Consider the following 12,853-nt stretch of genomic DNA (forward strand, 5'->3'; position numbering starts at 1 on the left):
GTAATCATTGTCAATTATATAGTTCAATTATTAAGAATCAATTTTATTTATTTACAGGGAAGGCAAGCCTAGTCCGAGATCCTTTTAACGTACAAAGAGTTTGAGTTTGACTTGTTTTGAGCTCTAGAAATAGAGCTCGATCCTTGAGTAGTTTTTCAAGATCGAGCTCGGGTCATTTAATATTTTAATAAGTAATTTATAAATTTATAATTATTTAATATATTTATTTAGCTATATGTTTAAATATCATAAATAAAAATTATATAAATGAAAGGATTGTGAGCCGGCTTAAACCTGACAAGTAAAACTCGATTACAGACATGTTTATTAAACACGCTTATTTATTAGGCTCGAGCTTGAACTTAAGCTCATGATCAAACTTGTTTAAACTTGATTCAAAGTATTCACCGGCTAATATAGATTAATAGCTCGTGAACGACTTGACTTTTTTACACCATACCGGCCTATTTATAAACTTTTAGTTTATAACATGGCAATAATTACATACCAATTAATGAGTTTTAAAATAGAAATCCAATAATAAAAAGAAAAAGAAAAAGAAAAAGCTGGCGACAGGCTGTCAGCAACAACGTTGTTCGTTCGTTGGTTGTTCTCTCTCATTCTAGGTTTTCCATTTCCAATTAACAAGATCCACGTTCTATCCTTGTAAGTCATTCTATTTATCTCTATTCTTTATTCAATTAATTCCGAATTCTCTCTCGTCTCATACTCTTATCTACTGATTCTTCTTGGTTTATATTCTCATCCATTTGTAATTAATTTTTGTTTTCACGCTTTAATTCATGGATTTTGTCTTGTTATCATGATTTCACTGAATTGAACCATTGTTTTCGTGGTTAATTGTGTTGTTCTGTGATTGATCTTACATGCATAATGTAATTAGGTTAAAAATATCTGTCTAATGTTGTGCTTACATTATGTAATGAAGTAATTACATATTATTTAGATGACAATTGGTGGATCTGCAACACAGAAGTTTGTTTTCATGTGTATTATCTTCTTTAGTCTGTAGTGAAAGGTTTATTAGCATCAGTTTTATATAATTAATCATGAAATCTGAAGATTCCTTTGGTCAATGTGGTTTACAGTGTTACATTATGCTTTAAATAGGATGAATTAGATGAATTGTTTTACAAATAGCTAGGGCTTTGTGAACTGCGTTATGAATTAGGCTAGAATTCAAATTGTGTTAATATTACGGTTTCGTTTTTGGTATATGCAAAGTGACTTAACATAGGAATTCAGATATAAACATCCTCTTTTGAGCATTATTTTTGGTATGCAGCATGTTTATATTTATTTCTCAATGTTGTAGGTGGTTTAGTTGGCTAGCTACTCGGAGACATAATAATAACATAGTGACTTGTATTGGTATACGAAAACATATTACACACAAGTTCTTGATTGGTTGGTTAACGATGGGTCATTGCAGTTTCAACAATTGTTAAGCGTTTGCTCTTTTATCTCGAAGAGCTTTGTTTGAAAGTGATTCCAGATTTTGATATAAATGTGACTGGGAACCTAAGTTAGCAGGGGCTTTTGTGTAACATCCATGCGGGCAGAGAGCATGCGTGGAATCTATTTTTTGGGTAATGCCCCTGACAAGTGTACTTGCTGATGCACTCGGTGTGGTTACAATTTCCTTAGTTGCTGTGTTGGGTCTCGTTGGTTCACTTTGCATAGTGTACTCGTTCTATTTCCGAGACCATGTTCGTAATAGAAGTCGAACCGAGCTAAGATACTTCAGTGGCCCGTGGGTTGTTAGAATAATATTCATCTTCTTTGCAATCTGGTGGGGTCTTGGGGAGATTTTAAGACTTGAATTTTTAAGGCGTGACGGTCGGTTATTACATACTCTTGATTCAAAATGGCAGGAAACCGTATGCAAATGCTACATCGTGTCAAACCTAGGATTTTCAGAACCCTGCCTGTTTCTAACCCTTGTCTTTCTTCTTCGCGCTTCATTGCAGAAAACCGCGTCGGGCCCGTTAAGTCAGAAATGGAACTTGAGAACAGTGGTTTACGTTCTTCTGTGGGGTTTACTGATCTTTGCGCTTCAAATGACAGTTATTTTAGTTGGACCAAGATTCGAGACGGATTTACACATGAACAAAAAAGGCTACTTTTTCAAAATCACAACCGAGTACACAAATGACGCGGCAAGATGCTTCTACCCTTTATTAAGCACCATGTTTCTTGGTCTTTTTGCAGCCGTCTTGACACTTTATTTGTTCTGGATCGGTAGTCGAATGCTAATTTTGGTCATTAATAAGGGTTTGAAAAAAAGGGTGTACACATTGATATTTTTTGTTTCTGGTTTTTATCCGTTACGGGTTTTGTTACTCGGTTTATCTGTTCTGTTCGAGCCGGGTAATGCAGTGTTTGAAGTTGTTGCATTCTTGGCTTTTCTTTCTCTTTTATGTTGTGTCGGGGTCGGGATTTGTATACTTGTTTATTTCCCAATTGCAGATTCTTTAGCTTTGAAGAATCTGCAAGATATCGAGGCTACAAGAAGGATTATTGGGGAACATAATGACACTTTGTCGCTAATTGATAACCATGGCCCGTTAGATGACTCGTCAACAAAACGGGGGTCGATTTCTTTTCGTGCAATGGAACGGGACCAGGATGAGCAGCACGTGGACCAGTCTCCGTTTGTGGAGCTGAGTCTGTTAGAAAGTAGTCAACGCTCGACCCCTACTGGTTCGCCTCATATTCATGGCTGGCCTATGGTCTCATGAAGCATGATGGTGAATGATATGTGAACTCATTTTTGTGGTAAACATCAGTTTGTAAAGGTGTTAGGTTTAATAAGGATTGCTATTTTTGTTTTTGTATTTTTTAATGTTTATTTTTGGTAGAACTGATCTGTATCTCTTTTCATTACGTTATACTTTTATAACCTGTACAATTTCGTTTGCTTCTGGTACTTAATTGATTTGTTGTTTTTTAAACGTTACTCAGTGAATAATCCTTTGGATCTGCTTTATACACCACCATGTTACCATTAATTGATGTCAAAAAATAAAATAATTTATTGTGTCCTTTGTTTAAATAGTTAGTTGATTTGGTAAGGGAAAAAGCTTGCATTTGGGTTCAACTGTGGGTCACTCAAGCCATAAAACAGATTCTACTTATATGGTGCGGGTCAAAGCGTATGAACTTGTAAAAACAAGTCTAAGTGGGCTAGCATCACTCATGACCATTGTTTGCCTCCTTCATTGTCACCATCACATTAGCACCGCCGATACCCCCACTGCCTATGCCCTTCTACCGTAGCCGACACCACCACAAAACCACCTCTGGCTCCACCGCAACACAACAGCTGCTGCCACCCCATCTGCTAACGCCACCACCTGTACCACTAGCAGCCAATAAAGATAATATAGCGAGTGATTTATTTGTCATTATCACCATTTACTTGGGAACTCATCCAATTCAACGGCCAACATCGATTTCTCAAAAACCCATTAATCCGTTATGGTTGGAACTTGTTTCAACCCGAATTCATTTTGCTTCAACTCTCTTTTGACCCAAACATGTTTTTACCCAGCCAGTCGTCTTTCCTGGCTTAGTGTACATATAAAGACATAAAGCTCACTGCTCACACCTCAACTTTTGAAACCTAGACGCCCAACGGAATCTCGTTTTTTTTTAAAGGAAGTTTTGGGTTAAGTACTAAGATGAGCTTTGTAATTATTATTAAGTAGACAAAAAGTAGTTGTGTATATCCACACTAAACGTCTTAGGTTTACATCTTACAACTATTATAGCATAATAAAATAATTTGTAAAGCTGTATAGATAGAGTTGATGATTAAAATCCAAGCATAGATGAGTTGTACTGCAAGGAACGAAAAGTTGAAATCAAATAACAACTCAGAAAAGGTAAGTCAAGATTCCTATCAAAACGAGCACATGAATACAATCCCTATATGTTGATATCTTCATATCAATTACTGAATTACATATCAAAATCACCATTCGTGTAATTTAGCCATTGACTAAACTTCTTCCTTAAAAATAATATTTTATTACATTAATTAACATGTATATTTATATATGTGTATGTAAATGGCTCTATCCAAATGACTTTTAACTCATCGTGTGATTCTGATACCATAACCCAATATTTTGTGTTCAAATTAGTTAATTCAAGTAGATGATTATATATAAAATTTAAAATTATATAAAAATTATTACTTTTATTATCTTTTATATATATATATATATATATATATATATATATATATATAAGAGTAACACAATTTCATTTCATTGTAGAAACATAGATATTACATCAACATAGCAGGTAGGCGGGCAACAAGCTGCGCCGCCACCCCTTTTATTATCCAAATATTAAAACTATTTTAGCTAAGAAGGCCTTGAATTTTACATAAAACATATTATGATAGAAATACAACAAAACCAATACAAACTTTATATCAAGTAAAACCATCATAAGTAGCAATTAAGATTAATTGATTTAAAATGAAGTTCCTTATAAAGACTAAAAGTATAACACATTTCTAAATTAAAAAGATTAGGTTCTAATACGTTGCTGTACATTTCTTCCACTTTGGCAAGGATATTGCCGGGTTATACAAAGAGACTTGTTACTAGGTCAGCCTATAGACCAACCTAAGAAAACTTAGGGAAGTTCTCTTTGCTCCTTCAACAATATCTAGCACAATCTCGTATCGTTTCATACTTTCGGTGTAAGGATGAAAGTGAGGGTTAAGGATTGAAAGATTTTTCTTTTTAAGAGGGAAATATATATGACTAAGAACACCCAAAGAATATATGACTAAGAACACCCAAAGAGATTAAAGCAACAAAAAGGAAAGTTTTATTATATCACAGTTTTTAATATACACGAAGATATTAGAGGAGGTTTATTTTTAATATGCATCTGAACTTGAGCACCTCCAAGCCTTATTTTCACCTTTCTTCTTTTTAAAGATTCTCCGTATGAGAAATGACAATGTTGGACTTTTTTTTTTAAAGACCAACAAACATTTCATTCAACATATTAGCCATAAGCTAGCTGTAAGCCTATAACATATAAAGAGCCAAAACACGTACAAACACCACCAATTCTTATTTATTCCAGTTCCTCTCCCAAATACATCAACCTTCTCAAAAACTATATAAATTTCGATCCAATCCTCCTATGTTACATAATTTAATTTCGGTCTATTTCATAACCAAAGGAAGCTCATCACTTTAGACTTAGACATCTTTTAAAATGATTTTTCAATAGAATCCTTTTATTTTTAAAACAACCAATTTAAAATTTGTATATAGTGTATATTTATTTGTTTTCTAAGGTTTATAAAACCATTAATAATCTAAATTATTATTTTATTACATTAATATGTATGTATGTGTATATGTGAACGTTCCTATTTTGAGCCTAAAATGTTTAGGATGTTTATAGCTAAAATCCAAGCTCATGACGATGAAGAACGGTCAAACTAGACCAACCGTCAAGAACACTTGCACAAGGAGAACATCCTTTCAAGCAATGTTGAGCTCCAGCACTAGCTGGGTGGATCTTTGTAACAACATTTGACGTTATGACACAGAGAGCAAAAGGGTCATTGTTAGCGAACACCCCTTTAACTAGGAGTTAAGAAACAAGTTTCTAGTGTCTTGGTCTATATCCGAGTCAGGGCTCTAAATCATAAATTTATACCAACAATCAACAATACAAGGTGTCAAGGCAACAAAGTTCGTTTCCTTTTATGATACCTCCAAATATTTTGACGTTCACACCAAAGGTGATTGTGTTCTCACATATTATGTAGTAATAATGGTCGAATGGATACATATGTGTGAACACGTGTAAATCTTAGTACCCAAAACACGTTACTTTACCATAACAACATACACCGTATGTGTAAGCAGCTGTGTGTATGTTTAGTACAACACCGTGGTCATGTATTGGTGTATGTGTAACTAGCTCTATGTGTATGGTTAGGAGCTAAGACAACACCATGGTCATGAATCCGCTTTAACTCGCATCTCCACTATTCTATCATAAATACACTGACGAAAACCATGGCGTATCGTCTATGTATGTACGCTATTCTAGTGACATTGCAGACACTAGTTTGGTTTGCGTGTCTTCTATATTCTATATTTGTGTCCAATTCATAACATTTCTATATATATTTACATGTTTTCTATATAAAATATATAGATGTAAACCCATTAAACACAATACATTCGTCCTCACTTGCTGAAAATCCAAAACCCACCATGACCATATATAATAAAGAATCTATTAACCCAAATTCAAAGACAACTTTATTTGAAAACATAACAAACATCTCCTAAAGACGAGAGTTATGTCAAGCGTAACAAATCGTTCAAGTTCAAAACAATATGATCATATAAATGTAATGAAACACTGCTTTTTATGATGTAAACAACGCAAATAAACTCACTACCGCCTTAGAAATCAAGAGGTTGCTTCCTTCAAGTAAGCAATGAGATCAGCACGGTCCTGTGGTTTCTTCAGTCCAGGAAAAACCATCTTTGTTCCAGGAATATACTGCATCATTCACAATCAAATATTCAAAATTTATTCAGACCAAAAAGCATATATACCCGAAACTACAGCATATTCCAAAGCACAAAAAAAACAAGTATAATAAAGCCGAAAGGGTTTCAGAAAGTATCAATTTGGTTTTGGCTGTTTTAAAATTGAAAGAGTTATTAATATATACCTTCTTAGGGTTAAGCAAGTAGTCGTAGAGCGTTTTCTCTTCCCAAATGACGGCCATATTCTTATTAGCAGCAGAATAAGAATAGCCTGCAGTAGTACCGGACTGCCTTCCAAAAAGCCCGTTCAAATTCGGTCCTATCATCCCCACACATTCCATATCAAAAAAATAATCATAATAATCTTGAAATAACCAAGCAGAACATCTTATTTATAAACAACAAACAAACCGGCATACGTATTCGATTATGAATCAATCATGGTATAAGACACACAATGCAGCCCTGATTGTTTTAAGAGGATTACTAAAAACATTTTGAATTTCATTTTATACACCTATATTTGGTCAAAATCAATTGGCTGTTTTTAGCTAAACCAATTGAACGAAATTAAACAATAACAAATGACACAAACTTATCAAATAACATGAATGAAATTTCAATTAGTGAAACTACAGGTACAAAGCCACATAAATCCAATTTTCTGCAAATAGTAGTGAAGAGCATAATAAGAATTAAAGTAGCTGTTTAATAAGACTAAGACCTTGTTTATGACCGGCGCCTTTGTCGACAGTATGACACTGGGCGCACTTGGTTTTGAATATCTTCTCTCCTGCTTTTGCATTACCCGGCGGTGCCTCTTCAAACGACGCCATTTTCCGATTTCAACAAAGAAAAAGAAAGAGATTAATTGATATACGCCACGCCAAGCCAAGCTAAGCTAATTTGTGCTGTTTGTTTCTAGACTCTTCTACGAGGTGTAGTATCGTGGCTTTAATTAATATACGCCGCCATTCTATTACTTCCACCGCCTCTACTCTACACCTCATTCTATTCTATTCTATTCTTTTTATTTTAATTATTTAATTTTTAAAACTAAAAAAAATAGCTAAAGTGTTTCATATCGTGTTTTAATAGTAGTGTGATGCTTATGGAAAAGAAGAAATACAGTTCATTCCAAGACTCTGATTCAGGTCTCAAATTTGTTAGAAGAGTGAAATGTGTTGAGTTTCTTTTGGGTAAAGAATAGAGCAAAAAAAGGCGGTCTCTCTTGAAAGGATTGGTGTAGTTTTCAGGTTTAATGGTTATATTTGGGGTGAGGTCGGTGCGGGTGTTTTTGTTTTGGTGTTGATTTCAGGTGGCTTTTTTTTTCCGATTTGGTGACTTGTATTGTTGTTTGATAGCTTGTTTTTGTTGTTACTAGCATCTTACTAGTTTCATTAAATTTTGTTGGTCGTTCAAAAAAAAAATAACAACTTTTTTAATAATAACTTAAATTGCCTTCACACCTTTTTTTTAATATGGTTTTCATTTCCGAAGGTAAGGGTTTTTATCATCCAGTCAATAAAATGAAAATGTGCTTATTGGTGAAGACAATGAAATGTTATGGGGTGGATTAGTTTAAAAAGAGAAAAAGAATGTGGACATTAATTTCCAAAGTTATGGGAAAAGTATTACTTACATGTGATATAGGTACCATGTTTAAGTATATTGTATAGTTTTATTTGTGCTTAAAACTTAAACATTGATATGTCTTTGCTTAGAGCCAATCTTATACTAACGTAAAAGCCAACTTAAAATATCAAACAGTTAACTACACTTACAAAGCTCAATAATTTTCATAATTTCAGGTTTATAACAACTTCAGTGTATTATTTGTTATATATTTGTTTTTTTTTGTAGATAAACGGGAATGCATTACCTAATACCATACTCAATTACTCATCTCAAATGTTTAAAATTTTCTTGTAGAATTCAAGTTCTTTTACCATCCTAAATGCATTACCTAATACCATACTCAATTACTCATCTCAAATGTTTAAAATTTTCTTGTAGAATTCAAGTTCTTTTACCATCCTAAGTAGTGAATGCCATCAACTTCATCGCTTCACCTTAAATACCAATTTTATATAGATATTTTCTCCATTAACACTCATTCGAAAAGAAATATACATCGGACTTAATGTGCAACAATGGCGTTTTGTTATTAGTTATTGCCCAAGAGTGTGAGTGTTTATAGAAGAACCAACCATATTCAATTAGATAGCCTATTTAGTTTTGGTTGGGTGGTGAAGGCTCTTCGTCTTTGGAGTGAAGATCCTGACGAGACATGAGAGTAGATTTTATCTTAAGAGTAGTTTAGGAGTAAGAGTAGGAGTAGACGTGTGTGTAGTTGTAAAAAAAGTCACCATTATATCAAGTCTGGAATTTATAGAATCATGGTTTATGATGTCAGTTGTTGCAATAGAGCATGAACACACCTAATGTTTATTTAGTGTCACAAACTATGAATGCAAATCAACCTTTTATAGATGATTTTATATCCCTAAAAGCCAATACCATATTCCTTATAACATATCTGCATATGAAAACATTTGTTCATCCTTATATGCATTTGGTTCATCAAGAGCTTTCACAAATGTAGGACAAAAGAAATCAGGAGTTATTTGGTTAACAACTAACTGAACTACTGAATGTGCTTGAAACAGGAATCAAACATAGCCCTAGACTTCGTAAGTCTTGCTTCGGATCCTGCAAAAATATATATTTTATTTGTAATTTAGTTTATGGATAAGAAATTTGAAATTATATTTAAATTCGAGAAATTGAGAGGTCTACCTGCTGTTGTGGCTCAAATAGAGTTCCTTGTTTTATGTGCAGGGTCATAAGAGCCTGATTATAAGATAAAAACATATGGGATATGCAAATTCCATGGAAAGACATACGTACCCTCACGTATCGAATGTTTCGGTCTAATTTTTTTTCCTTTATAAATAAGCTGTTTGTAAATATGGTTTTAGTAATGAAGAATTTTTCTCACTATAATTATTTAGGAGATATCATGCCTTAAAAACTACTACAGGCTAAGTACACACAAACCAAAACAAGCATATCTACATACACATATATCTATATATATAAAGTTATAAACCGTTTGTATATATATTTGATGTTTGGTTGGTCATACGATATACTCACCTCGATCTGTCCATGCAGGAATCTAATGTGGCCTAAAGTTTCCAACAGTACTGCTGGTGCTTCATTCTGTAATAAAAGAAACCCGTTATTTTAATATATTGCCAGCAGAAATGTCTTCCATTTCGGGAAGATAATATCTGCTTATTTTAATATACATTTGATAAATTTGAACTTAAGCTTGCGTTCTGAGACATTCTTTATAACATGAAATAAGGAAATCAACCTATTTTCTACATATAAAAATCAGTAATGTTTAATACAATATTGCTTTACCAATAGAATAAAGTAATTAACTATATATTTTGGTTTCTACTTATTTTTAGGCAAAAGAACAATATGTTAATTTCTTAAACACAGATTCGTATTACTTAATCAATAATTATCAAAAAAGTCTTTGTCCAGTCGAGTTATCTAAATTAGCACAGTACCAGATTAACTAAGCACAGAGTATTGAATTTTAATAAATTTTTAAACACACAAACATTTTTTGGTTATTTGAATTCAGAGAGCTATAAATTTGATTCCAGAGGCATCAGTTTCTCTTTTAAAAAATTAGAAGGAAGAATTTACTTAAACATACCTTTCCAAAAGGTGCAACTAACTGGTGGAGCTTAGAAATTTTGTCATCCAATTCCTTTTCACTTTCCTGATACGTCAAAACCAAAAAAAAATTGAACAATTTTATTGAATCAAATAAATAACACAGGTGCAGAAATATTATGCTTAGAGTTGCTAAAATTGGCAGATTGTAAAGAGCAGAAACCATAGCAGCATTATAATGTGCAAATACTGTCATACTCAGTTAAGTGTATAAAGAGGAGTTTTCATTATATGTAACCGATTTGCGCAACCGTGAAAACTGGACACAAAGGACACTATTTTGTAGCATACCTTCAAATCAGATGGACATTCCTTTTCATTCTGAGGTGTTTTTAGGGGTGATGATGAGAGGTTCCAGCTGCTATCTTCTGCTACTTCTGATACTATCTCCCACTATTTGTGTAAACCAAATTTAGAAATTAGAAAAAAAAAAGGAAAAAAAAAACATGAACATGAAATAGCACCTTTGGTTCATTAGATGAAGCTAACTGAAGTTTTAAATTTGGAAACCGAATGTCCTCCATTTGTCGCTTCCACCTTTCCATGCTAACACTGCCACTCATTCTGCATAAAAATGTCATTAATATGGTTTCTATAGATCTGTATACTTTAATTGCCACATTCTTCTGTAGAAAGAATATTGTACACAAACACACACATATGTATATATATAAATATTAGGATGACTTACATCTTCGCACAGTTTACTCCAGAAGAATTATCAGTGACTGTAGTTGAAGAACTGCTGTTTTTTGTTACTTTCGATTCAGTTGTAGTTGAGGAATCACTGTTTTTTAGGATGCTTAATGCGGATTCACTTTCACGCGTGAAATCGCTGGTTGCTGAAAGCCTAAGACAAGTGTGTATTCCTTTGTAAGTGTCATCATCAGATGTTTGAACTAGTTTCTTTGCATCACAACTGTTGCATCTGTTATATTTCAATGGCCAAAACATTAATGACTGAAAATCCCTCAAGTACACTCGTAAAGAAGATCCAGAAGACAAATCAATAAATGCAATAACAAAATCCCTCACAACTTGGCATGTCACATCCGAAATGTGAGTGTGATGCAACGGGTTCTCGAAATAGCAGGCAACGGCTAGTGGTTATGTTACCGATAGCCTTAGCTTTGCTACTATGTAAAGTGAAAGAAATATATCTGAATGTATTCCAAAGAAGGTCAATATTAGGAAACCCTAGAGAAGCCTAGCTTAGGCTGATGGGCTAAATACAAATATAGATATAACACATGAAAACCGCTAGTACATCTATAATATGCTCTGCAAATTTACATGTAGTGTAAGACTGTAAGTTCTAGAAAGTATCATATCATATTTTAACATCTAAACTTTAGTGTACATGAACGAAGTTAAATTTTCACACCAATTCATTGTTATTCATACCTCGGGTAATTGGCACCAAGAATAGACATCTCGTGAAACTTCTGGCAAATATAGCCATCATCAAGTGCTTTTTCAACCTCTATGCCCTTGTTCACTTCCACTTGGCATTTCAGAGGGATACTTTTAATAGGGCTGTACTTTCAGGAAACAAGCGCCATATTACACATTCATGTATTACTTTGTCTTAATTCAAAACACACATTTACACATAGTTCTACACATATGTATCAAGGTAGTTCAACAGTAGCTTTAAGGATCCCTTCATGTACATTAATAAGATAAAAGAATCTGAAACATAGCGAGAAGTAGATACAGATTAAGATTACCATGGGTATTTAGAACTTATTTTATTTTGAAGACGCTTTGTGACATCATCATAGGGTACTCGATACCCTGTATCCGAACTCCCTTTCACTCGCTGGATCCACTTAGCAATGTCATCGCTCCTACTCTTACTGCACAAAGTATCAAATACACACACATATTATCTTGCATAACTTTTTCCATTTTTCTTAATGAAGTATAATATTGTCACACACACGCTTATGATGACTTACTTCTTTGTAGATGCAAGTTTGTGACCGGGAGCCTCAAAACTGCAGTCGGTATCTTTATTATCTGGTTTGCCACTCAATGGAGATGGTGGCTCCCACATCCTAAAAGCAGTTCCAGCATAATGTGACTGTGTGTCATTGTTAACAATTTGAAGGTCAACCAACATGCTCCCTGTCCTCCTTTGATAACTTTCGATTTACTTCCAAAATACCTAACTGTATATTGACAGAAAATGCAGAAATTAAACACTTAAAGATAACTTTATAGTATCCATCAGGTCTCTAATTTTATCCATACCATTTTCTGACTATATTTCTAAAAATATCCAGCCATATACTCATACTAGTAGGAGAGCCCGCGCGTTGCGGCGGGAACGCACCGTGATTTCGGTTGGTAGTGATTACATTGCACACGCGTTGCATGGGGACTTTTGTGTACATACCATGAATGGCTAAAGTGTAGTTTTGAATTATCTCTCTCGTTGACGGGTTCCTTGGATGGTCTTGATGGTGATATATATAAAGCTGGAGCGAGTTATGCATTTCAATCTATCAAGCTAAGGGACC

At 33.8% G+C, this 12,853-nt stretch overlaps 3 protein-coding genes across 3 annotated transcripts; 1 reads left to right on the forward strand and 2 right to left on the reverse strand.

Annotated features, from left to right (window-relative positions):
• The first annotated feature begins 652 nt into the window (after positions 1-652).
• LOC143586165 (uncharacterized) lies at positions 653-2,898 on the forward strand. Its single transcript, XM_077067767.1, has 2 exons — positions 653-666; positions 1,337-2,898. The coding sequence occupies exon 2, from the start codon at positions 1,614-1,616 to the stop codon at positions 2,760-2,762; it is 1,149 nt and encodes a 382-aa protein (XP_076923882.1). The 5' UTR covers positions 653-666; positions 1,337-1,613; the 3' UTR covers positions 2,763-2,898.
• A 3,411-nt stretch (positions 2,899-6,309) lies between these two features.
• On the reverse strand, positions 6,310-7,432 carry LOC143586171 (cytochrome c). The gene is made up of 3 exons (XM_077067773.1): positions 7,294-7,432; positions 6,755-6,888; positions 6,310-6,579 (listed from the first exon to the last, which is right to left on the reverse strand). Exons 1-3 carry the CDS (start codon positions 7,403-7,405, stop codon positions 6,487-6,489), a joined length of 339 nt encoding a protein of 112 aa, XP_076923888.1. The 5' UTR covers positions 7,406-7,432; the 3' UTR covers positions 6,310-6,486.
• A 1,854-nt stretch (positions 7,433-9,286) lies between these two features.
• LOC143586169 (uncharacterized) lies at positions 9,287-11,879 on the reverse strand. Its single transcript, XM_077067771.1, has 7 exons — positions 11,733-11,879; positions 11,020-11,256; positions 10,793-10,892; positions 10,620-10,721; positions 10,309-10,374; positions 9,729-9,794; positions 9,287-9,422 (listed from the first exon to the last, which is right to left on the reverse strand). The coding sequence occupies exons 1-7, from the start codon at positions 11,759-11,761 to the stop codon at positions 9,342-9,344; spliced, it is 681 nt and encodes a 226-aa protein (XP_076923886.1). The 5' UTR covers positions 11,762-11,879; the 3' UTR covers positions 9,287-9,341.
• Between the last annotated feature and the right edge of the window lie 974 nt (positions 11,880-12,853).

Source organism: Bidens hawaiensis, unplaced genomic scaffold, assembly GCF_021521415.1.
Source record: "Bidens hawaiensis isolate Kalapana, Puna unplaced genomic scaffold, B.hawaiensis_p1.1 tig00034405_1, whole genome shotgun sequence".
In the NCBI taxonomy this organism is placed as follows: domain Eukaryota; kingdom Viridiplantae; phylum Streptophyta; class Magnoliopsida; order Asterales; family Asteraceae; genus Bidens; species Bidens hawaiensis.

Bases quoted from the DNA above. Each gene is read 5' to 3' on its own strand.
- LOC143586165 (XM_077067767.1), top strand. From the start codon at position 1,614: ATGCCCCTGACAAGTGTACTTGCTGATGCACTCGGTGTGGTTACAATT.
- LOC143586171 (XM_077067773.1), bottom strand. From the start codon at position 7,405: ATGGCGTCGTTTGAAGAGGCACCGCCGGGTAATGCAAAAGCAGGAGAG. The intron at 6,889-7,293 runs GTCTTAGTCTTA...TGGGGATGATAG, and splicing joins AGGCGCCGGTCATAAACAAG to GACCGAATTTGAACGGGCTT. The intron at 6,580-6,754 runs GTATATATTAAT...TGAATGATGCAG, and splicing joins ACTTGCTTAACCCTAAGAAG to TATATTCCTGGAACAAAGAT.
- LOC143586169 (XM_077067771.1), bottom strand. From the start codon at position 11,761: ATGTCTATTCTTGGTGCCAATTACCCGAG. The intron at 10,375-10,619 runs GTATGCTACAAA...TTGACGTATCAG, and splicing joins AATGTCCATCTGATTTGAAG to GAAAGTGAAAAGGAATTGGA. The intron at 9,795-10,308 runs GTATGTTTAAGT...CTTTTATTACAG, and splicing joins TAGTTGCACCTTTTGGAAAG to AATGAAGCACCAGCAGTACT.